The 23,203-nt window shown below is 41.1% G+C and overlaps 1 protein-coding gene across 6 annotated transcripts in view; it reads left to right on the top strand.

The window, feature by feature from the left end:
* LOC121897966 (pleckstrin homology domain-containing family A member 7-like) overlaps window positions 1–23,203 on the top strand; it is a 144,247-nt gene that overhangs the window by 110,679 nt on the left and 10,365 nt on the right. For 4 of the 6 annotated variants that reach the window (XM_042412789.1, XM_042412791.1, XM_042412792.1 and 1 more), the window contains 13 exons: window positions 747–847; window positions 9,057–9,238; window positions 11,531–12,085; window positions 12,672–13,227; window positions 14,272–14,355; window positions 14,925–15,170; window positions 16,892–16,945; window positions 18,408–18,473; window positions 20,167–20,247; window positions 20,837–20,986; window positions 21,849–21,950; window positions 22,343–22,454; window positions 23,073–23,203. In XM_042412789.1, coding sequence (XP_042268723.1) covers window positions 747–847; window positions 9,057–9,238; window positions 11,531–12,085; window positions 12,672–13,227; window positions 14,272–14,355; window positions 14,925–15,170; window positions 16,892–16,945; window positions 18,408–18,473; window positions 20,167–20,247; window positions 20,837–20,986; window positions 21,849–21,950; window positions 22,343–22,454; window positions 23,073–23,203 — 2,420 coding nt within the window. The remainder of the gene's footprint in view (window positions 1–746; window positions 848–9,056; window positions 9,239–11,530; window positions 12,086–12,671; window positions 13,228–14,271; window positions 14,356–14,924; window positions 15,171–16,891; window positions 16,946–18,407; window positions 18,474–20,166; window positions 20,248–20,836; window positions 20,987–21,848; window positions 21,951–22,342; window positions 22,455–23,072) is intronic. The other 2 variants (XM_042412793.1, XM_042412795.1) reach the window with 2 other exon arrangements.

Here is a 23,203-nt window from a genome sequence, read left to right as displayed (position 1 = left end):
ACGTACACTTTATAGAGTGTTGTCACCATGTTCTGTGGAAAACAAATACTCTGCATATCTTTATTTATAGATGTGTGAACTAATGAAGACAGGACCCATTCTGGTTGCATACATGTGCCTGTGTGTGTGTGTTTTGTATTTCTGTCTTTGTGAGGACCGAAATTAATTTTAAACCTTGAGAATGACGGTGTTTTTGGAAAGTGAGGACATATTTAGGAGTCCTCACTTCTTCAAAGATCTGTTATAGGGCTAAGACTTAAAAGTTAAGGTTAAAGTAAGGGTTGAAGACTACATTATGTCATTAGGGGTCCTTACAAATCCAGATGTACAACTGTGTGTGTGTGTGTGTGTGTTCACTATGATCTCAGCATGTAAACCGGATGGGGCAGACTCAAAGGAATGGCGGCTGGCTGCCAGTTGGACCAGACCAGCACACTGGGATACCAGAGTGGTCATTTACTGTTTGGCACAACACCCTGGTATGAATGACGGCGTGCGTGTGTGCGTGTGTGTGTGTGTGTATGTGTGTGTGTGTGAGTGTGATGATACTGGTGGCAGGGAGTGATGAAATTAGTAGGTGATGAGTGTTAGTTATTCTCTTGCTCCTTCCTTTCCTCCACATCTCTCTCGCTCCTTTTCTCACCTTCCACACCCCGTTTATCTACTCCTGTGCTCTCCGCCATTCCTCTACCATCTCTCTCTCTCTCTCTGTCTCTCTCTCTCTCTCTCTCTCTCTCTCGCTGCAGACAGCAGAGAGGAATCGGTCCTAGGCAGTATTCCTCTGCCCAGCTATGTCATTTCACCCGTGGGACCCGAGGACCACATCAGCCGCAAGTATGCCTTTAAGGTACGCCTCCCTTTTTTGTTCTACGTCTCTGTTCTATTTTGATTCATGTGATTAGCTTTAATTGTCATCCGCCTTAAGGTAGCTCAACCTAATTAGGATAAACAAAAACATGTCACATTAAAATTCAAGCTTTAATGGTAATTGGAAATGATGAAAGTTGTCACCCCACATGAAAGTTTCTGTTGAAGACGTAAGCGTGTCGTGAGATGATGTGATGCAGACACAAACACAATTCCTTGAAATCATTGCAATGAATGTCACGTCAGGCTGGATAGTATGAAGTTAATTTGAAGCTGTTGACACTATTTAATTGACTGAAGGATGCATCGTTTTAAGCAATTACTCAAAACTTCAAAAAAAAATCTTCTAAAACTTGACCGACACTGTCAGAGTTCAAAGTTTTATTCCCACTGGAGCCCATTTAATATAAAAATTTATTTCCTCATAGCACTGAAAACCTGTTGCTTCCTTACCACAGAATGCCACTGTAACTAACACCTGTTGTATGTTGTTCAACAGATTTGGTGGCTAACTATTTTATTATTATTATTAGAGATATATCGTCAAACATAATTCATGAGTTATTGTGTATTCATCTGTTTTGAAAAGTCAGTTCTGTTTATGTGGCTTTAAAATACTTTTTAATTAGTCTCAGAAAAAAATGTCTTGAAATCAAAACAGTCAGTTTAAACTCTTAAATCATCACTTTTTCAGTTCCCTCATAATTGACATTATAATCTAGGATGATTCATTTGTTAATTTTTTGACAGTATAAAGATTGACAGTGTAAAATGATCAAACGCTGCCTAACCACCGATCCAACATCATTGTGGTTTGTGCAGCACTCAGCACCTGTTGTAGTGACGTCTATTACCACCGAATGTCTGTCAGTGTCTTTATTGAGACAGACAAGCTCCTCTGGAATGGAATGAAGCTTCTCCGTTCCCCGAGGCACAATGCTTTTTAAGTCGAAGCCTTGTGAAGTTAAGAGGCGGACTTAGTTACACACATAGAGGAATGTTTGTCCACATGTGCGTATACTGTACTGTAGGCCTCGACTTAATATATGCATTTGAAATTTGCACCTATATATGCACAGGGTTTTTAGGTCCTACAGACAAAGATTTTGATTTAACTTTTAACCTGGTTTTATTATATGAAGTGACATGTTTGCCTACTGTAATGAGACCAGGTCATAAGTTTAATGGCTGCCATGTTCCCTGATCTATTCTTGAGCGAGACACAGAGTCCCTTCCTGCTCACTCCTTACCGATCTCTTCTGGATAAGAATGTTGGCTTAAAGTCTAAACGTTTCACTGATGGTCTCACTGCAAAACTGGACAAACTGGACATCTTCTAATGAATTTGGCTCCTAAAAATAGCAACTTTATCAAATCCCAGTTATTACACCTGTTGATCTAACATGCATCCAGTGTTTCTCTAGCAACCTTTACTCAATGCTCTTCCCTGTTACCCTGTGACTGATTTAGTATTGTCACTGGCTCTAAACTCTTTTTCATTTCAATATACCTGCCTCATCATAAGTAATCAGGCAATCAATGTCATGAAAGATAAACAGAGCTAAATCCAGTTTCAGGAAATGACATTTTTTTTAGCCAATTATACAGTACCAGTCAAAAGTTTGCCTACTTTCTTCACATGTGCTTATGAGTGGGTCACTGCATGATTCCACTTCAAAAACACATTGATGACTCAACATACTTGGTTGTTTGGTGTCTGGGATTCAGGTTTTTGTTTTTTTCCAGCAAGGGCAGAGGGTGAACAATGCCAGCAACCTGCCACCATCAGCTCTCCTGCCATTTTTTATGCCCCTTGTTCATTCTGATGTTGTTCTCCCAACATGACTGCTGCTTTCTGATACTGAAGAATACATGTTGTTTCCACTTGAGACAGTTCTTTCAGAAACCAGCCTGGCCTGTGTCGTTTTTTTTGGATACCAGAGTGAAGAGTTGAAGTGAACAGAGCTCTGTGTGTTTGTGTGTTTGTGTGTGTCTGTTACCATGAGTGACAGCAACAGGAGTGAACTGGTCATTTCCCACACTTATCTTTCATTCTCTTGCATTCTTTACAACCCACAGCCGACCCAAATGATTGTTAGTGTTTGTTTTAATCATCCTTGGCTACTAGACAGGAGGGAGTTTGCTGAAGAAATACACTCCTAAGGGCCTAAGACAGATGGTCAAAATATTTTAAGTCAAAATATTGTAGATCATCATCCATGGTAAGAGGGAAACCATGTTTTTCTCTGTCTATACAATGTTATAGCATGGTCAAGTCACACTTTTTGCACAAGAAAACATGAAAAAGCGCACTTTGTCATATAAAAAGTCATCTTAATAAAGTAACAGCAACAATTGGCATCATCTTAAACTACTTTTTAAACCAACAAAAAAGAGCCTGAAAAGAACTGAAACCGAAGTATCTATCACAGGAAAGTGGCCCGGTCTACTTCTTGAGAGTGATAGCACTGTCAGAACTGCCCTGCTGCAGTAAACCCCACCCATCTGGTACTCAAAGCAGGTTAAAACAAACTCCTATTAAGAATGATTTAAAATGTTGCTACACCCAGGTCTGTTAAACCCGCACCAGCAGGACCACAGTTAGCCTCCCGAGCGAGCCAGATGGTGGGTATTTTAATTGGTGTCTGAGTGTGTGAATGCTGAACCCGATGAATACCGAAGCAACTTAAATGCATCATGACCCCCACAAATTCAAGCTCCAAGGTTCCACACAGACCCACCCACCTTCCTCCCCTTCATCCCCTTATTCACCGAATCCTCTTCCCTCTCTTGTTCCCATTGGTTGGCTGCCCGACTGGGACTTCCCTCCCACCCCGTGAGTGTGTCGCGTCGTCCAGTGACAATCCTCCCATAAATAGGTACTCTACCCTCTCACGTGTTCTCACTTTGCCAGATCTATACCTTAAATCCTTGTTGTCTGCCGTCGGTGTGGCTTTTTTTTGGGTCCAAACATGAGAGAATATACGGCAGCCTCGTATATTTCTCTGTTGTTGTTGTTTTTGTTTTTTTTTGATGCATGTCTTGAGAATTAACTTTTGGCTGATGTGGTTGTGTTTTTTTTTTTGTTCTGTCATTGTCTTATTTAATTCCCCCTCTTTTTCTCTCACACCCTCCTCGTTATCGCAATGTGAATCTTTGTATTTGGCTTATCTGGTTTTTGGGCTTATCGTTTATCTATGTGCCGCTCTCATCCCCATCTCCTCCATCTGTCACATCTACTGTACCAGCATGCAGTTCTCTGATGGCTTGGAGAAAAACTTTACTTTGTTATTTGGGACTCACGTCACCTCATGCTACTGTTTCAGAAATGAAAAGTGGGGGGAGAAAATCATTTTTATGAGCTGTAGGAGATCTTTCCATGTAGATAGATGCAGGCTATGCAACCCTACGGCCAATAGAATGGAGATTTCCCCAAGCAGCTGCTGCTTAAGGGAACTTTAAAGTACTTTAAACCTGTTTTATACTAGCTTCCTAACAGGATTTATTTATTTTTTACAAATAGAGAGTTGAAACACTGAATGTTTTTTTTCTAAAAGCAGACATGAGCAGACACCCAGAAGCTATTATTGGCTCCATTTGGATGTTTTTCAGTGTAAATTCAATTTCTACAGTTGCACATTTAGGAGAATGTACCTTATCAGGAGCTTTGTGCTGCTCTGGCTGCTGAGGCTTATCTTTATAAGCACAATGACTCTTTAAATAGCGTACGGACAAAGAGTGTGTGTGTGTGTGTGTGTGTGTGTGTGTGTGTGTGTGTGTGTGTGTTTTGTTAGGGGCTGTCCACAGGAAAAGAGCCGACACTATTGTAAGCCCTTCTGAGTGCAAGTAGTGAGTGATAATTTTCAGTTTGCGGAGAACGAGAATAAGAGGCTGAAGGAGAGAGAACACAGGAAGGGAAGGAAGTGATTAAGAATGGAAAATAAAAGGCAAATAAAGAGAGGAAGAGATAGGAAAAAAGGGAAAGAGGCGGAGAGGAAGGATGTGATGAGGGCTAGTCGCGGTGAAACAGAGGGCAGAAATAAACGGCGAGGCAAAGAGGTCTTTTTTTTATATTTTTTTCATGAAGCATCATACAACAAAATAATGGAGAAAACAAATAGTTAGGAACACCCTTAAAACTGCCACCAACTCCCACACAGGCACAAACCGCAGAGAGAAATAGAGGCTTAGCCGTGCATGGATTCAGTGTGTAGGTGTGTCGGTCACGGACTCGGAGCTGAATGACCCACTCAGCATTCCTACTGATGAGAGGCAGACTCTCCCAATGTTATTTTAGACCGCTGGTGGTGTGTGTTGCATTTTGTCGCTGTGTGCCTTTGTGTTCTGATGTAATGAAAATAGGAAGCCATTGGGGGGCCAGTGATTTGGATTGAAATCGATAAATTTGTGTATAGTCTGGTGGGGGTTGAATAAGTTTGTTTGCAAAGTGAAGGCCACTCCAAAACACTGTAGGGAAAAGGATTGGAAATTAGGGTTAAGATTAGAGGTAGGTTTAGGGTTATGGGTAAAGTTTAAGCAATACAAAAGGGTTAGGGTTAAGGGTTCAGATCTAACTTACATTCTTAAGGGTCATTACAGTACAAATATATGTGTCTGTGACTTCACTGCACATGCATGCCTATATCTCTGCACGTGCATAAATATCTGACCAGCAGTGCAGTCCTCTGTCTCTCATCAAGCAGCCTGTCCCCTCGTAGCCATAAGAGGCCGTCTGTCAGAGTGCTGCTGCTGATGGTGAGTTAGCAGGCGTGTTTTGACAGCTGCTTCCTCAGGATGCTGATATTCCACTTGTCAAGACTTTCCAGGTGTTTTTAGCCACATCTATGATTCAAAGATGACCAGTTGCTAACTAGTTTCCCTGCCTGTTTCCTGGCCTCTAATGTACCTCAACACATACCCACGCCTGTGAGTGACAGGTTGACCGAGCCCCTTCGTATGGTTCACATCTGAGGTCGTCCTCAGTGTCTCGTTGAGACCTGCAGACTCAGCCGAACTTTAAGGAGATAGCATCAGAATCCAAATCACCTTTACGACCGAGTGCTAACACAGCAGGTAGACACTGCACAGTGCATGACTTCTGTAGCACAAAAAGGAGCAGTTTACATAGACTAGATATTAATGTATATAGGTAGACATAATTGAGTTAAGTAAGGCCTGTGATGTAGGTTTATCAATATACTGCTAAAAAAATGTAATTTTGTGAAAGTCTGCTGGACTGCTGGCCTGTAAATACAGGACGAGTGTTGTCATGTAGTGTTATATCTCACTGATCTGGCATATGTGTGTGGTCATCTTAGAGTATATCATGACATGGCCTCATACACCCTGTAGCAGGATGACTAATGCTTATAGGGCCTGATCTGCAACAAAACGCTTGTCAAGAAAGACCTAGTTCACTTACAAGGTTATCAGGACCTGAACGAATCAAGTGAGTGGTGCATTCAGTTCCCAGATCTTAAAATATGTACCAGGATCAGGGCCAAGTACATACTCAAGTGCAGAAAACAAGGAAACGATATTTTAAGTCATTTTATTAGTGTTCAGAGGCAGCCACTGACGTGAGCTTGTTTCAGACAGCAGAGCTTTTAGAGGGGAGGTGAATTATCAAGCTATGGGAGCGTTTATGTTTATTTGTGTGCATGTCTGTATCTCTGTGTTGGGGTTTATACAGAGTTTATAGTAACAAGGGTAGAGCAGCGGGGAGGGGGGGTGACAGTCTGTATTTGTTTTATTCATGAACTTGTTCAGTGTGTACATTCAACTGTATTAGTAGGTGTGGTGTTTTGCTTGTTCCTGGCTGTCATCATGCTGCAGGCAAGAAGCCAAATAGAGAAATTTTATCACAATATAAACAAATAAAGAAATCAAAGAGAAATTATCGTATTGCAAACCACAGGTGGTCCCACCAAGACACTCCATACGCACTTACTGCACTGCATTCATTATTTAGTGAATGAATTAGGATAGGGGAGATTTAGTGTTTAATTACTTTTCATTTGCATGCATCTGTTGTTGAGTGGGCTCTCTCATTTGTCTTCCAATCCTAGCCACCCTAACAGTGAAGGAAGGAAGGAAGGCAGGAAAGGGAAAAGTAGGACATTTACAGAGCTGCGAGGACATTTTTTATCAAGGATACAAAACACTTGAACGTTATTAATTAAAAAACAGCTGTTGGTGATGCACTGTGACTTGAATTTCTGGGCCAGTTCTGTCGTTTGATATTGTGTCATGTTATCCCTGTGGATAGTTAGCCAAATATATATATATATATATATACATATATATATATATATATATATATATATGTTCAGCACAGTTAAAAAGGAATTCAGTTGCAAGAACACTATCTGACTATATGACTTATCAAACGTCGTGGTGGCGGCCCCTCAGGGCTTCGCTTTGGACTCGCAAAGTTCAACAAACTTAGTAGAAGAAGCAGAGATAGCAACTTCTCTACTGATGGTATTCTCAGTAGACTCAAAATGCAGCCAGAAACATGTTTTAAGCAGGAAACAACTCTCTCATTTTTCCTCTGCTGGAAAAAAAAAAACCCTTCCTCTTTCCTGCAGTTGTTATGCTAGTGCTAGTTTTACTGCTGTCTCCACCTCCACAAACAGCATTCACCTTCTGAATATAACTGCCTCTCATGCGGTCTCTGAGGTCCAATAAAAAGGCACCATGGGTAATGTAGGAAATTGCTGTGGAGAAAAAGTCGGTATGGAAAAAAAGTCAATTAAAGCTGCATTAATAGATTTTTCGGCCACTTGGGGGCAGTGGAAAAACCTGTAAACAGAACACTGACACACAGTATCATCACCGTATAAAGTAATTATGGCTAACGTGTTGGGAATCAGTTGCAGATTTATACATCCAGTAGATGCTGAACAACATTAGCATTCATTTGGGTTTTTGTTTCTGGCCAATCGGTAAATTTAAGTCCAATATTTACTATTATTGTAGCTCTGTTTTGGTGTTCACCAACTCTTCAGGAGAATAACTGGCTCTTTAGCGGCTGAATGCTTCACTGTTTTCACCAGCTAGTTGCTTAATCTGCCGTTTGATGCTGGGCAGGTAGTGTGCAATGGGATTACCAGAACTGCTGTGGCTGGAAACAAGGATGACAGGAGTTTGCAGGCAAGAAAACCAAAACAATTAGCTTAAAGAGGCTAAAACACCAAATTGGGTGACAATTCTCTGTAGGTTTATCATTATGAGAGATTCCTCACACATAAAAATAGTGATCATATATTGATTAGTGCAGCTTTAAATCTTTAAAAAAGAGTAGTATAAGTAGTATGCAGTTAAACTTCAGTCAGTAAGACCAGACAATTTAATGTGAATAACATGCTTTACTCATTGTTCTGCAACATCAGACATCAAACATTTATGTCCAGTATATTACAGTATGATTCCTTCTTATATTCTACACATTGTGCCATGAAATCCTTCCCCATGATAAAAAGGTGCAGATGCACTCTTGACTTTCACACAGTGACAACTGTGTGCTAGATCAGCTGACTAATAGCCTTATTACTGTGCATACAAAGAAATATCTATCTTAAGTGTGAGTGTGCCTGTCATAATCTAGGCACTTAATCACAGAGTACAATTACCTTGTCATGGTGTGGAATCTAATCAGGCTTGTATTTCGCACTGCCTCTTTGGAGAACTACTTTTCTTTTCAGGACCACTGTGATTCATGTTAATATCTTGTTTTGTGAGTTGAAAAATATATTAGGCACATATTAAAAATGAATATAAATGCAAACTGTTATTTGCCATCTTGTACGTTCTCGGTAGGTTTCTAAGCTGCAATAGAAGGAAAAAAACGATTCATGAGGAGACAGGTTTGTGAGGAGGATTTGGGTTTAGGGGTTCTTCTTCTGACACATTTTTTATTCTCCATTGTACCGAAATATCTTTCCTCTCATTGGTCAAAAGTTGTGGCTTTGTTGGTCTTAACTGGCTGGCATTTTTGTCTCTGTATTTCTATTGTCTGGTTTCCTGCATTGGCTATTTCTGTATCGGTCGTTGACGTTGTTTCTCTCGTTGGACAGCATGACGTCTCCCTGTCTCTTTGACCAAACTTAAAGCTCATCTAACTCAACAGCTGATTTCTCTTCCTCTCTGACCATGACGCTGACCTCTCCTCCTCTCTCTTCCTATAGGCTAACCACACTGGTATGCGCTCGTACATTTACAAGCAGAGCTCTGTGATTGGCTCGCAGGCGGAGCACACTGGGATGCGGACGTATTACTTCAGCGCAGACACCCAGGAGGACATGAACACCTGGCTGAGGGCCATGAACCAGGCTGCACGGATGCAGAACCACAGTGACGCTCTGATCAGGTAGGGCCACACACACACACACACACACACACACACACACACACACACACACACACACACACACACACACACATAGAGTACACCTCTCTCAAGTAACTGACCACATGCCTCACAAGCAATCATTGCTCTAAACCAGGCAGCTGTGAGGTGCCACGCTCAAGAAGCCCCACTGAGAACATGAGTACATTCAGTCACTGAACACTTACCTGACCCTTAATGATTAAAATAACTTTCCCCAAAACATTTTGACTTTTTTCATATTAAAAAAATGTCAACTTTATTCAGAAAAATAACTTCCAGACCATCTCTTTTTGTGTCTCTGCTGACAAAACATTGGCTTCCCCATCTTACGCCATGAGCTCCCCCTTGTGTTTGTTGCTGGTATTGTCATTGCTCCAATTCTTACAAACAAAACTTTAGTCACCTTGAGATACATTGTTGATTATCATCACATCCCTAATTTTATCCTGAACAGGCCAGACAGAAAACACACACAAACACAAACTTACACATAGGGTCAGAAGAGTTTGTACTACACTTCCCAGAGATCACTGGTTAATCAGTGACAAGGATGTTTTCCTGTATCTAATAAAAGTCAAGCTATTAACATAAATAATTTCCATATTATCACACTACATTGCTCACTGACATAAAACATTAGTGAATCAATAGCAGTCCAGGTCATGTATTTCCTAAAGCTTGTTGTTGTAAAAAGTTCTTTTTTTTTTAATACATCTTGCAGTTTTGGGGCCACTTAATGTATTTGTCTGCTATTAAAAACATTTTCTTCACTCATAATCCCTTACGGCCTATCAGACAGGTTTCCTTTCAGCAGGTGTTGTTCTAAACATCTCACACAGTGTTGTTTTGTTTTTTTAAAGTAACTGTTTTTGGGGGCATTTTTTAGCTTTATTACAAACATTATTATCATTATCTTGCCCCCTAAACCATGGAGTTACCCCCTACACAGCATTGCTTATATATATGGGCTAAGTGATCATGTGACAGGACATTATTTTTTATAATACTCAGTGTGAGAGACACATACCTTGTAGAAAGTGTTGCCATTACTCTTTTGTGTGTCATTATAGATGACACTGATTCCTGGGAGATGATGACACAGTACACAAACATCTCCACTCCACTGTTTACAGCTTTAACAAATCTGCGTCCATCCTAATGCCATAGCATAGGAGCGTAGCGCGGTTGTTTACATGCTTACTTGCTTTCAAAGAGCACATTCTGATGTTGTGAAAGGCTGCTTTTGAACGAGCAGCCACTCGCCCCATGTATTATTCATGTGTTGACAGAGGGAGGTGTCACAGATCAAATACATCACATCATTCACTGGCAGCCTCAGACACCCGCAGCTCGTACTGCTTCGTTTTTTTTTTTTTTTCGTTTGTTTTTGGAAGGGGAAATCCCACAAGACTATTCTAGTTTTAACTGAATGACAGAAAGGAAGCGTAGCAGAAGACAGCTCCTATCTGGATTTTTTTTTTTTTTTTTGCGGTTTTCATGTTTGAACAGACTATAACAGTAATATTACTTTCTTCTTGCATGTTGCACTTCTTTTTCCAGAGTTTGGTTACATTTGCAATATTCAAATATATATCCAGCAACACACTACTCAAAAGATAATGCAAAAATCTCGTATGCACCGTTTAATACAATCTGATTTAGACAAACCGGTTACCATATTGCTAATTTATAATGCTGCCAGGGACATCTCTGTACCTGAGGCTGTTTAATTCATTATTAAAGTAACCTGTGGTGTGTGGTTCATTGAATTTCAGAGACCTGACTGTCTTTCTAGCCTGATTGCCTCTTGTCGCAAGGGATTTTATCAATGAGTTTAAAATCTAGTTGTGGTTACAAGGCTTTGCTTGCTATCTGCCCTGATTTGTAATGGTCTTTGTGGTGTATGAAGCCCTGTCCTTAAAGTCGAGGGATGAGGCTAAAGGTTTCTTTCTCATGTGACCATCATCTAGTTCAAATTCAGTTCAGCACAACAGAACAAAGACAAAGATGCCTGAAACGCAGGAACATGATGTCAGGGAAATGATCAAATGAAACAGAATTGGTGCTTATCGAGTAAAAACAGCTGAAATCCTTTGAGAGGTTTGAGGGGGAAAAAATAACTGTCAGGAAAAGTGCTGTAGTTAACCATTATCTGGTTCTCTTAGGAATGAAATCCTCACAATGTTGAAGAGAAAGCCACCTAAAAAAATATAAGAGTGTAAAAGGCCAACATTCATCCAGGCTTTTTCTTGTAATCTCTGCTCTTCACAGCCCATGTGACAAGTTAGAGAACTTTAACATAATGCAGCAACAGACAGTCTCACAGACGAACCACATCAACCACCACAAGACCAAGACTGCGGACTCTGATGGCACAAGACCCATCATCCACGAGGTTCTCCTGGAGCCCATACACCGCGACGCAGAGGAGCGCTGCAGCTTCCACAAAGAATCTCCTGCTACAAACATGTTGGAGCATCCCATGGGAAGCAGCACCCTGGAAACAGACACACATACTTCCCTGCCCGCCAACCCTACAGCCTCCGCCCTCCCACAGTCGGACCACATGTCGGCCTCGGCGCCCGTATCCAGGGTGCCATCCCGGGCTCCGTCACGTGCCGCCTCGACACTGCCCTCCAGCGTTTGCACGAGGAACGGCCTGGTCTCCACGCCCAGCCCCATCCTGGAGCCAAACGGGATTGCAGCAGGGACGTACCAGAGGGCTCCAGCACCGCCCCCTGCTGACACACAGAAGCATGTGCAGAGGAGGAGCGCTCTGGAGCAGGTGGAGCATTGGGTCAAAGTGCAGAAGGCTGACCAGAAAGGGTAGGTCACTGTCGTATACAGTACACAAAAAGGCTCTAATAAGATTGTGTTTATATCATATTTTGTGACCTTACAAATGATTTATTCATTTTTGTAGCTTGATTTTGAACTAGCTATGCAACACAGTGAAAAGGTGGCCACTGCTACAGAAGTTCAACCGCAGTAAACAATCCTTGTTGTCTAGTAAATGATTGTCAGCTCAAATATGTACTGTATGAGTACTGTAAAGAGCTCCCTCTAGTTGTGTGTTCTTGTGGGTTGAACAGGAGCAGGAATTCAGTCCATTTTAAGCTATTTAGGTCTATACTGTTTTATACCTGAACTCAGACTCCAGCTAAAAATTCTAGTATGTTATTGTTCAGAAATACTATGAACAACTGATCTACTTTTGGACTGGCAGCCTATTTATAGCTTTAGAGATGTAATTCAATATTTATTCAGTTTATTTTCATATTTTAATCCTTGAATAAAGTTGCAGGTAACATTAAACGGGTTGGAGAAAGTCCTACATTTTACTCTCTGAGATCTGATGTTTATTGGGTTTTCAAAATACATCCTTATGTGTCCTAATGTTCCTACTCAATAGTCCCCCATCCAGAGAGAACACCCTCCCCCGCCGTACACCACCAACCCAGCCCAAGTACACCACCATGGACGCATACCAGACCCTGCCAAAGACTCCTCGCCAGAGCCCCCCGCCAGCCCGACTTGGCGAGTACAAGTACGCTCAGGACCGCCTGAGCCACTTCCGCCTCACCCCAGAGCAAGGCGGCCCAGGATCCAACACTGTCTGGCAGCTGTACGAGTGGCAGCAGCGCCATCAGTTCCGTCACGGCAGCCCCACAGCGCCGCTCTACACTCCAGCCCCGGAGTACCCTTTCGGCCCCCGGCCCCCATCCACCGTGCCTCCCTCCTCCTCAGCTCCCAAGTCTGACGGGCCGCCCCGCTGTGTGTCAGTACCACCTTCATCCGCAGACATCCCTCCACCCGGGCCCCCGCCAGGCTCCAGCCGAACCCTGTCACCCACGCGGAGGCCGCACACACCTGCTGAACGGGTGACAGTCAGGCCAGTGGGTGACAGGTCAGTGGTGGACATCCCCTTCACTGTTTCTCCCCGCAGGACCAAATCTCAGCTGTTCAAGGTAAATTAATGACTGACAGAAGCAGAACAATAATCTGCTGCATGACCGTCCACCAAAGAGTTTTTGTCGTAACTGTTTCAAGTTTGTTTATTACTGAATTGAAAGCTGCACAAAGCTGCTGCAGCAAAAAGCTAAAAAAATAAACTGAAAAAAAAAAAAAAACCCAACAACTAATTTTTAAATAACATTTAAAATGTGGAGAGACAAAGAAAATCTAATACTGGAGTCCAACTTTCTCTGAGCAAAGTGCTGCGTTTGTATGGTATTGTACTTCCTGCGCACCAAGACGTGTCCATACAAGACGCTACAATTTTCATTTTCAATGCCATCAAATCAGGAATTGCTAAGTGTTGCCAGAGTAATTAAGTGAGTAATAATACAAGAAAAGATAAAAGTAATAGAAAAGAAAGGCTGTGATGTATGACGACAGAAGTCACCAGGAAAGAAATGATTCCTGTTGCATGGATTGTGTGAAATTAATTCCATCTTGCCTGTTGTTTGTTCTCTTCCCAGGCTTGGATCATTAACACTTTTTTTCAAGTGCAAAAAATATCAAATAGAGTAGTTACTCATCCAGAACAGGTGTCTGTCATGCTGACAGTGTCGGGCGGTTGGAACTTTGCTCCACTGAACAGAATGATTGTTTTAGTGACTTGGGGAACAATATCAGACACATTGTGAAGACAACCCGTCTTTTAAATTACCTAAACTGTTTAATCAGTCAAAAAAGTGTTAACTGTTAACTGTATTGAAAATTTAAACATATTATGTAAAATACAATGTACAATATTGAATATCAAATATGCATATGTTTAAATACATTTGTGATAATTATGCAAATTGATCAAAATTAGCAACTATTCATTAGCATTTGCATGTCACAATTTTAATATTGAGTGAAAAAACCTGCAAAAATGCAAATTTACACCCAGTCTCAAATACACACATACAACTTAATAAGTATTTTGTAATCAAAAACATGTAAATCATTGTGTTGTATGGCGTTAACTCCACATATAAAATGTGTTGTCCATGTGTTGTCAGGCGGCTACTATCGAGAGACGGTCAATGCCTCCATCTGGCTACATCACACACACAGTCAGTGCACCCAGCCTTCATGGCAAAACGGTACGTCTTACAAATAAAAACATAAAACATGCTTCGATATACTACAAGTATTAACATTTTAACAAATATTGCATTAGGTATTACTATTACTTTACTTAAACTTATTGTCACTAACTGGAAAATTGAACTGAAACCTTAAATTTTTAAGAGATCTTCAGATTGAGAGTGTTCACACTTTCAGCAACTGTCAACAACTCAAGAAATGAGTCACCAGATGTGCATTAATTCTCCACTATGACTAAAAAGTTAACTGATATTGACCAAACATTAATTAGTCTTTTGTTGGCACTGACCAGTTTGGCTACAACTGAACTTTTGAGAAACTTGCCTTTTAACCAGCCTATCATGTACAGAGTGTTGTTGTGTGTGCTGATTTTTTGTTTCAGTACCATTAATCCTCCTAAATTTAGCCGCTGTTCAGCTTGTTCAAAGGAGCAATCATCCAGTCACATAACAAAGCAGCTACTTCCACTGTGAAGACGAGGGTTCTTATATAACAAGAAACATTTCTCTGAAGTTTGTTGTGGTTAGTATTGATGCCAGATTTAATGTCCTGTAATGCCTGACAGCCCGATGAGCTCACCCTGCTCCTCATTCAGCTGCGCCGGCACCAGGCCAAGATGGCCTCTGCACGCCAGCACATGTTAGCCCAGATCCAGCGGATCCATGGTCCCAAAGAGCCCTACCACCACAACCACCTCCTCACTACCGCCACCACTACTAGCACCAGCCCCCTCCTCAGCTGTGGCCCCTCTCCTGTATCCCAACTCAGTCATTTGGGCCTCTCGGCTACCTTAGGCCCCTGCAACACCCAGGTGGGGGCCCCTGTGGCACGCCTGCCTGCCCCCCATGTTACCAGGGGCTGGTAGAGGTTGCCCCTAAACTTATTGCAGGGCTGCATTACAACTAAATCGGGTTTTTGAAAAATGTGACTGAAAGATTCCTGCACATTGTCTCTCTTATGCCGGAATATTTATAATTATTATTATTTTGATGACATCTCTGTCCCCAGAGAGTGAATTCTAACATTTTTAGGATACCCTGACTGTTCCTCTACTGCCACCATGTGGTCACAATTTAATTGACCGATTGTTGACGACATATTATGGAAATAAGTTGTTGGATTACCATTACATTTGCTGTGGATAGTAATGGTCTAACAACCTCAGAGGATGAATCCTAATGTATTGAACCTTCTAGCCTTTCCTCTAGTATTAAACCCAAAGCAGGTTGTCAACTGAGTAAAGAAGATCTTTAAAAATATATTGCATATATTGCTTTAACGTAATATTAACTAGTAGTTTAAACATTTCCAGGTAAAACAGGAACTCAAGTTGGTTTTACAATAAAATCGAAAAATTTCAATCTGTAACTTGGCATTATTGCGTATGTGTTATACAGTACCATTCAAAAGTTTGGACACACCTTCCCATTCACTCCAACCTTTTGACTGGTTCTGTAATTAAATGCAATCGTGCTCAAACAATCTTAAATTCAAAACAGCTCTGACATGCTAATTAAATACCTCAAGGCCACTGTCGGTTGAATTTCTGAATTTTGCACCCCCCTAATGGGAGTATCCAAAAAAAAAAAATGCTTGGGGAAATGGCAATATACACCACTACATCCACAACGGATCTGACCAAGATACACTGAATGTGGTGAGATTAACACATAGACTGCAACAGTTTCCACTGGGGTTGGCACAATTGTCTACAAACACAATCTAATCTAATTCAACATCCCTAAGACCAAACTTGTAACTCTTAGTTGGTTCACTTACTCCCAACTGTGATTATCTACAATCCTGTAAATAAGAAATAGTGCTTCAAATTAACCCATCCCAGGATTAAAAAGACTAACCAACACAAAAGTTAAAACAGCAGCAGTATCAATAGCTGATCACAGTATATTAGTGGCAACCTCTACCTAAAAGCTCCAGTGTTTTTAATGGTGTGACATCTGGCATGGTTAATCTGTGAGCGCTGGCCTTGGCTGCCGTCATACTTTTGAACCATCTGCCTCTTTTCCATGTGCAGTTCTTGGCTGGTCAGTTTCCATATTGTGCTTCTAGTTATACTGTCCGTAGCATGTTGTGTCGCTAACTATCCAACGTCCACAAAGCCATCCCATGCTTTGGCTAACTGGCTGGCTGTGGATGTGTTGGTCAGTTTGGTGCGTGAATCTCTGATATATATGACCGTTTCTGAAGTTTGTATTTTGTTGAGTGATGTGAGCTGAATTCAAAGCTGAAGTGTCAAAGATCTGCTGCCTCTAACGGATCTGGTTTGTGCTGGTCTTATGTTTGTTGCATCGGAGTGACTGAGCATCTCCAAGAAGATAAATGAATGAATATTTACTGTATGTGTGAATGTGTTGTGATGCATGTCTGAACAGATACATAACTGCAGTTCACATCATACCACACACACAAATCCTTGATCCTATTTGATTAACCGTTTATGAATCATTTAATTCTCGTTGACACAAACCAATAATCTATAGCTCACCTGTTTGTCCCCACCTCACCTTGTAGGCTGATGACACCTACATGCAGCTGAAGAAGGATTTGGAGTATCTGGATCTGAAGGTGAGAGATATGTAGATGTTATGAGTAATTTTCTACCTCTGCTGTGCTTCTCTGATTTGAAATGACTCTAGCTCAAACCTAACATACTTGGTGTTACTTACTGACAACCATTTCTAACACTCTGGCCCATTTTGAACTGTCGAACCAAGATATTAGTGTGTCACAGCTACAAATAGAGATGTTCAAGCATCGGTTTGGGGGGGAAAAAAATATCCCCTCCCCCCCGAGTACTTGCAGTAGACTTTTTTAACTCTTGCGTGGTTGTAGAAGCATCCCCACGAAAGCAGCCGCCATTTTGTGACTGCGGCTCTGTGTCTTTGTGATTCTGACTCCCAGATCAGAGCTCTAGAGCCCCTGATCCTCGCAGTTCACAGTTTACTACTGCACTGCACTGCTGGGCCTCTCAGGCCTCTAATGAACGTAAGCTCTATGTGTACGTGTGTGTGCCTGTGACCAGAATATGTACTATACAAAGAGACATAATGTCGTATGTAGCGCGTCTGTGATTGTGTGTTTGTGTGTGTGTGTGCGCGCATTTATGCTTGTGCATGTTTGTACAGTGTTCAGAGTAGGGACGCTCGTATAGGTTGTATGTGTGTGCGTGTGTGTGTGTGTTTGTGTTCACATGTTTAGAGAGTCTGTGTTCTAGAAAGACCATCCCATTGCTTACAGCACCGCATTCATGGCTTGAATGGCACCAAATGTCTTATCTCCATGTGACCTCTGACCCATCAGACTTCGCGCAACCCACTGTCCGCGTGGTGATGTTGAGGATGCTGAATAGTGGGCATGGGATGGCTCGGCAGTGCATGTGTTGTGGCTGTGGCTGTGGCCCGGTGGTTGTAAAGCCAGCTGCTTCTACCATCGTCTCTGAAACGCTGCACCTCCTTGACAACAGCACAGGGCTCTACTGTGTCATGTTTCTACTATTTTCCAACAAGGAGCACATGTACTCCTAAATTTAAAAAAAAAAAAGTGAAATTAGTTCTGATTTTTGAATTTACACATGTGCTCTATTTTTATATTTTTTTTCACTGCCATGAGGAAGGCAAAAACACATCTATTTCCTGCTCAAAAATACGTTTTTCTGACTTTTTTGTACAGAGGGGACATTGTGTATAGGTGTTTTATGGATACATAGATGTTTATTTTATATATATATGTATTTATATATATATATAGATGTTTTTTTATACGTCAATTCGTGCAGGGCTTCAAAGTGTCCATAGCCATCGTGGTCTTCATGGCAAGAGCTGACTTTGTGTTCTCACACATACCGTCATGTACACGAGGTTGAGAGAGTGTGTCACAGATAGTCTGCCTCAGCCTTGTAGTAGTTTGTAGCTGTTCTCTGTGTTTCTGTATCTCTGTTATTTCAGCACCTTTCAGTACCGTGGAGTCAGCCACTTTGTTTTTTACCCTATAACCAACATCTGGAAATACTCATTTTCCCAATTTCCAGGTAGCTGGAAGTCAGACGCTGAAGGAATCAGGGAAACCTGTTAAGGTCGCAGAAAGTGATGTGGATGTGAGTACAAGCTTAATATCCTCTTACCGTGTTTGCTGCATTAACTACAAACCAATTTCATTTCTGACACAGTCAAGTAGATTGTTTTCAGCCCTGTTTGTTTGTATTTTAATCTGTTAGCATGTCTCAAGGACATGTTAACAAAATCCAATTTAAGTTTGGTGGAAACTGAGACTATAGGCCAGGAAAACATTTTTAGTTTTTGATGTAGATTCAAAGGATTTGTTAATATTGCAAGGTAGTGTTTGTTGCTATTTTCTCATTATATACTGCTTCTACTTCAATGATAAAATCTTGCAAATGTATCCAAGGATTTCCTATCACTGTATGTAGTATGATGCAAATAGGGCTGCAACTAATGATTATTGTTCATTATCAGTTAATCTGCTGGTTATTTTCTCAATTAATAGATTATTCGTTTTGTCTTTAAAATGTCAGAAAATAGTGAAAATAGTGATCAGTAGTCCAAAATCCAAAGAGATTCAGCTTACTATCATGTACGACACAGAAAAGCTTCAAATCTTCACATTTGAGAAGCTGTTTGGCATTTTTGCTTGACTAAAATGATTATTAAATAGATGCTGATAAATTCTCTATCAATCAACTAATCGTTTAATCGTTACAACTCTACATGCAAATACATATTCACATGCAGAGTTAGCATCTCGATGTATCTGCTATCATTAAAATAACTAATGAGTTCAGTTAGTTCTGTTTTTTTTTCCTCTCCAGACAACAGAACATGAAATTCTAGTTTGTTTAGGGGAGCAGCACTGACTGCCACGGTTCAATTGGGCCTAAAGTGATGGTAATTAAGACAAAACAAAATATGGATGTTGTGGAAAAAGTGTGTTTCAAGCTATAACTCTTAGCTTCAAGGAGCAAATAGCATGCAGAGAGTGTTAACAGGAAAATGCAGTAACTCTTTCAGTCTGATAATCCAGATGATTCCCTGCAGTGTTTCAAACTGTTTCTTGTTTCTCTCATGAAAGTATTTTTCAGTTCAAGCTTCATACACAACTGTTTAAACTATTTATGAGCGCGTTGTCTGCGATGAATATTTGATTAGATCCGACAACAACATCACCGTGGAGACAACAACAGGATTAATAATTTATTTGATGGAATATAAAAACTAATGTCGAATGTAAAAATGTATATGGATAAGCAATTTGTTCACGTCAAGCTGTTGCAGTTGCAACCTCATTACATGAATGTTATTTAGTTGTTTTACCACCGGATGAGAAAATGATCCAACCTTTGCCTTAAAGTTTGCTCAGTTTAATCAGGGATTAATTAACGAGGCTCAGAACCTCCCTGACACTGTAATTAAAAGTGTCAGGTGGGTCGCATCCACTTTGCGTAATGGGTTCACTCACAGTAATTACAGGCGAACGAGACCACGGGAGATGGGAGAATGTGAATATTATGTGTTACAAACATGCATGCATGCACTCAAACATTAAAAAGAGATACACATAAATGCATACACCCGGATACATGTACACATACACATCTCTCTACAGCTACAGAGACAAGGGGAAGTTGTAATTAAGTTAATGGGCCACTTAATTATCAAAGGTCAACACACTGACACACACACTTCAGCGAGCACTAGAGAAGTGTTTTATCCGTAAGAGCTTCGACGGCCTCGCTCTCTCCTGCGTACTCAGCTCTGTGTCTCCCCTCGCAGGTGAAGTTGAGTCGGTTGTGTGAGCAGGACAAGATCCTGAAGGATCTGGAAGCGAGGATCAGCTCCCTGAAGGAGGACAAGGTAAACAGTATGCTGTTTATACAGGCTGTGAAAACAGGCAAACGCAGCTAGAAAAGATTACATGACATTGCCACGTTGAAGCACACAGCTTAGAAATGTCTGTTAACCAGTTCAGCTACAGTGGAGTTTAGATAGTAAACATCAAATCAAACAGAAAGAGTTTCTTTCTCGAGCTCTGCAGTCAAAGGAAAATCCAGGATCCATTTAAGCAGACTTTGACTCAATTTCTTGAAGAGAAAAGCTAGTAGTGCTAGCTCTTGCTACAGTATTCTTCTCCAACAACACACATAACCCTGTTTGAATGTTCTCTCCACTTCTGCAACAAAAAATAAATGACAATACAATAACTCATGAAAGGAATCGCTCACCAGAGCATCATATAAAGCTCATAAGTTAAGTAGAAGGAGGTTAAATGAGATCTCATGATGGCTCATAATTGACTGTAAAAACGTGCTGCCCTCTAGAGGCGTCTCTGAATGAGTGTTATCTGCTAGTGCACATTTTTAGAGCAACATTCTGTTAAGGAAGCATCTCTACGTTTTTTTTTTTTTTGTTGACCTGCGTGCTGCGTGACCCTCTCAACCTTCAGGATAAGCTGGAGAGCGTGCTGGATGTGTCCCATCAGCAGATGGAGCAGTACCAGGAGCAGCCGGCCCACACCCACAAGATCGCCTACCAGCAGAGGCTGCTACAGGAGGATCTGGTCACCATCAGGGCCCAAATATCCCGGCTCTCCACGGTATGCCTGTGTGTGTGTGTGTGTGTGTGTGTGTGTGTGTGTGTCTGTGTGTGTGTGTGTGTGTGTGTGTGAGAGAGATTTCAAGAGACATTGTGGCTGCATCTACTTGTTTTGCACATTATACTGTATGTATAGTTTGGAGGAATCTATCATAATATTTATTTGGATATTGTTCAGATATCATACATAAAGATGCTACATATATATCACACAAAGGCAAATGTATGCAAAATGGAAAACACTGGTGTGCTTAAATATGTGTCCTTGTGTGTATTTACATGTTCCTAGGCATGCGTGTGTGTTTAAATGCTTACAGCTACATGTCAGTGTGTGTGTATGTATAGGCTGATCTGTCTGTAGGTTTTAGTGTGTGTTTCTATACTAATGATTATCTTCATTATCAATTCATCTGTTCATTATTTTCACGATTAGTTGATTAGTTGTTTCATGTGTATGATGTCAGAAAATGGTGAAAAATGTCGATCAGTTTCCCAAAGCCTAAGGTGACATCCTCAAATGTCTTCAGATACTCAGTTTATCATCATAGCACACTAAAGAAACAAGAAATTATTCACATCTGAGAAGCTGGAACCAAAGAATTTTGGAAAGTTTTTCTTCAAAAATTTAACAAAACAAAAATGTATGATCATAATAGTTAGAGTTAGATTAAGTTAGATACATTTTCTATGAATCAGCCATCGACAATTGATTAATCAACTAATCGTTGCAGCTCTACTGTAATTAGGTTTGGTGTTTACATAAGGACACATTCATTTCTATACATGCATCTTTGCAAACTGTGTATCTTAAGACTCTACAGGTAATATTAGTCTTTCTGTGTGTGTGTGTTTGCGTAATGCAGGAGATGGCACACGCCTGGGAGGAGTACAGCTGGCTGGAGAAATCAGTAGAGCAGCTGAGGGAGGCACTGCAGGCACACATGAACCACAGCGCCACCCCTCAGGTAAGACCTGATACTGCAGCTCAGAGCAGGTTCACGTCCAAACTGAAGGCCTTCGTTCCTCTGTTACACCATCTAGATCTTACTGCGTTTTTTTATACATTTAGCTTTCTACTGTCTATATTCAGTTTGTCCTGAAGGCTTTGAGACAGTGCAGTCATATGAAAACTTCACTATATCTTCTGCCTATTTAAAAAAAAAAAAAAAATTTAAAAATCTCTCCTTTGTACTGAGAGTGACAGTAACTGTGCAGTTTCAGTGTCTTCCATTTCAACAGGACACAAGATTATCAATGAGATTGAGCCAGAAGTGAAAGCTGTTTGTTACAAATAACAGGTGAATTGAGTCAAATGTGAACCGTATGTGTGTGTTTGTGTCCATGTGTTGTTACACAGCAAGAGAAAGCTGAGCTGAAGCGCGAGCTGTGGAGGATCGAGGACGTGATGGGGGGACTGAGTGCCAGCAAAGCCAACTACAGAATCACCATAGACTCCGTCCAGAACCCAGGTAGGATGACCGCAGCGACTCAGCAGTTTATATCAGCAAAGGACGTTTAATGGTATGACTGATGGTTTTAACAAATCTGCATGATTAATCAGTATGAAGTGTTAAATAAAAAGTTGAAACACACGCAATAAAGGTCCTGACTCATTAGTCTTAGTATTTATCTTCATTCTGTAAACCATCCATGTATGTTACATCCATTTACTTTAATTTTGTTTAATAAATACCAGAGCTGTCACACATTCACTGAATACATTGGCTACTTGAGATTCTCATGATGTTTCTCCACTAACTGTGTAAATATCAGTAAGCAGTTTTTCAAGGCAGTGTGTTCTCTGTGGATATGCTACACTGATGATTTATATCTTAGTTGAGAAATCTGCTTCTAAAGATTAGATTATATGAGCACTCTGCAGCTACGCTCGGCTTGAAAACAGCAAATGTGTGGCTTCTTACTGCATTCATTGAAATCTGTGGCTTCGTGTCTGTTTCCGTGCTTTTCTCAGTGTGAATGTGGTCAGAAATTTCCCCCCACTTCCTGATTGTAAATCCATTTCAAACCTGCTTACATTTTAAAAAGCTAAACCTTCATTTCTCTTTGTGTTCTCACCCCCCCACCAGAGAGGAAATTAGTGCCTTCGGTGTCGGACGCTGCAGTGCCTTCTCATAGCGCAGAGGTCCAGCCTCCTCCCCGCAGCTCCATTCCAAGCACCCTCTCCCATACGTTGCCTCACAGCACCGTGCCAAAGTGG

Source organism: Thunnus maccoyii, chromosome 5, assembly GCF_910596095.1.
Source record: "Thunnus maccoyii chromosome 5, fThuMac1.1, whole genome shotgun sequence".
Classification (NCBI taxonomy): Eukaryota; Metazoa; Chordata; class Actinopteri; order Scombriformes; family Scombridae; genus Thunnus; species Thunnus maccoyii.
The sequence above is the reverse complement of the archived record's forward strand: the minus strand, read 5'-3'. Positions and strand labels throughout refer to the sequence as shown.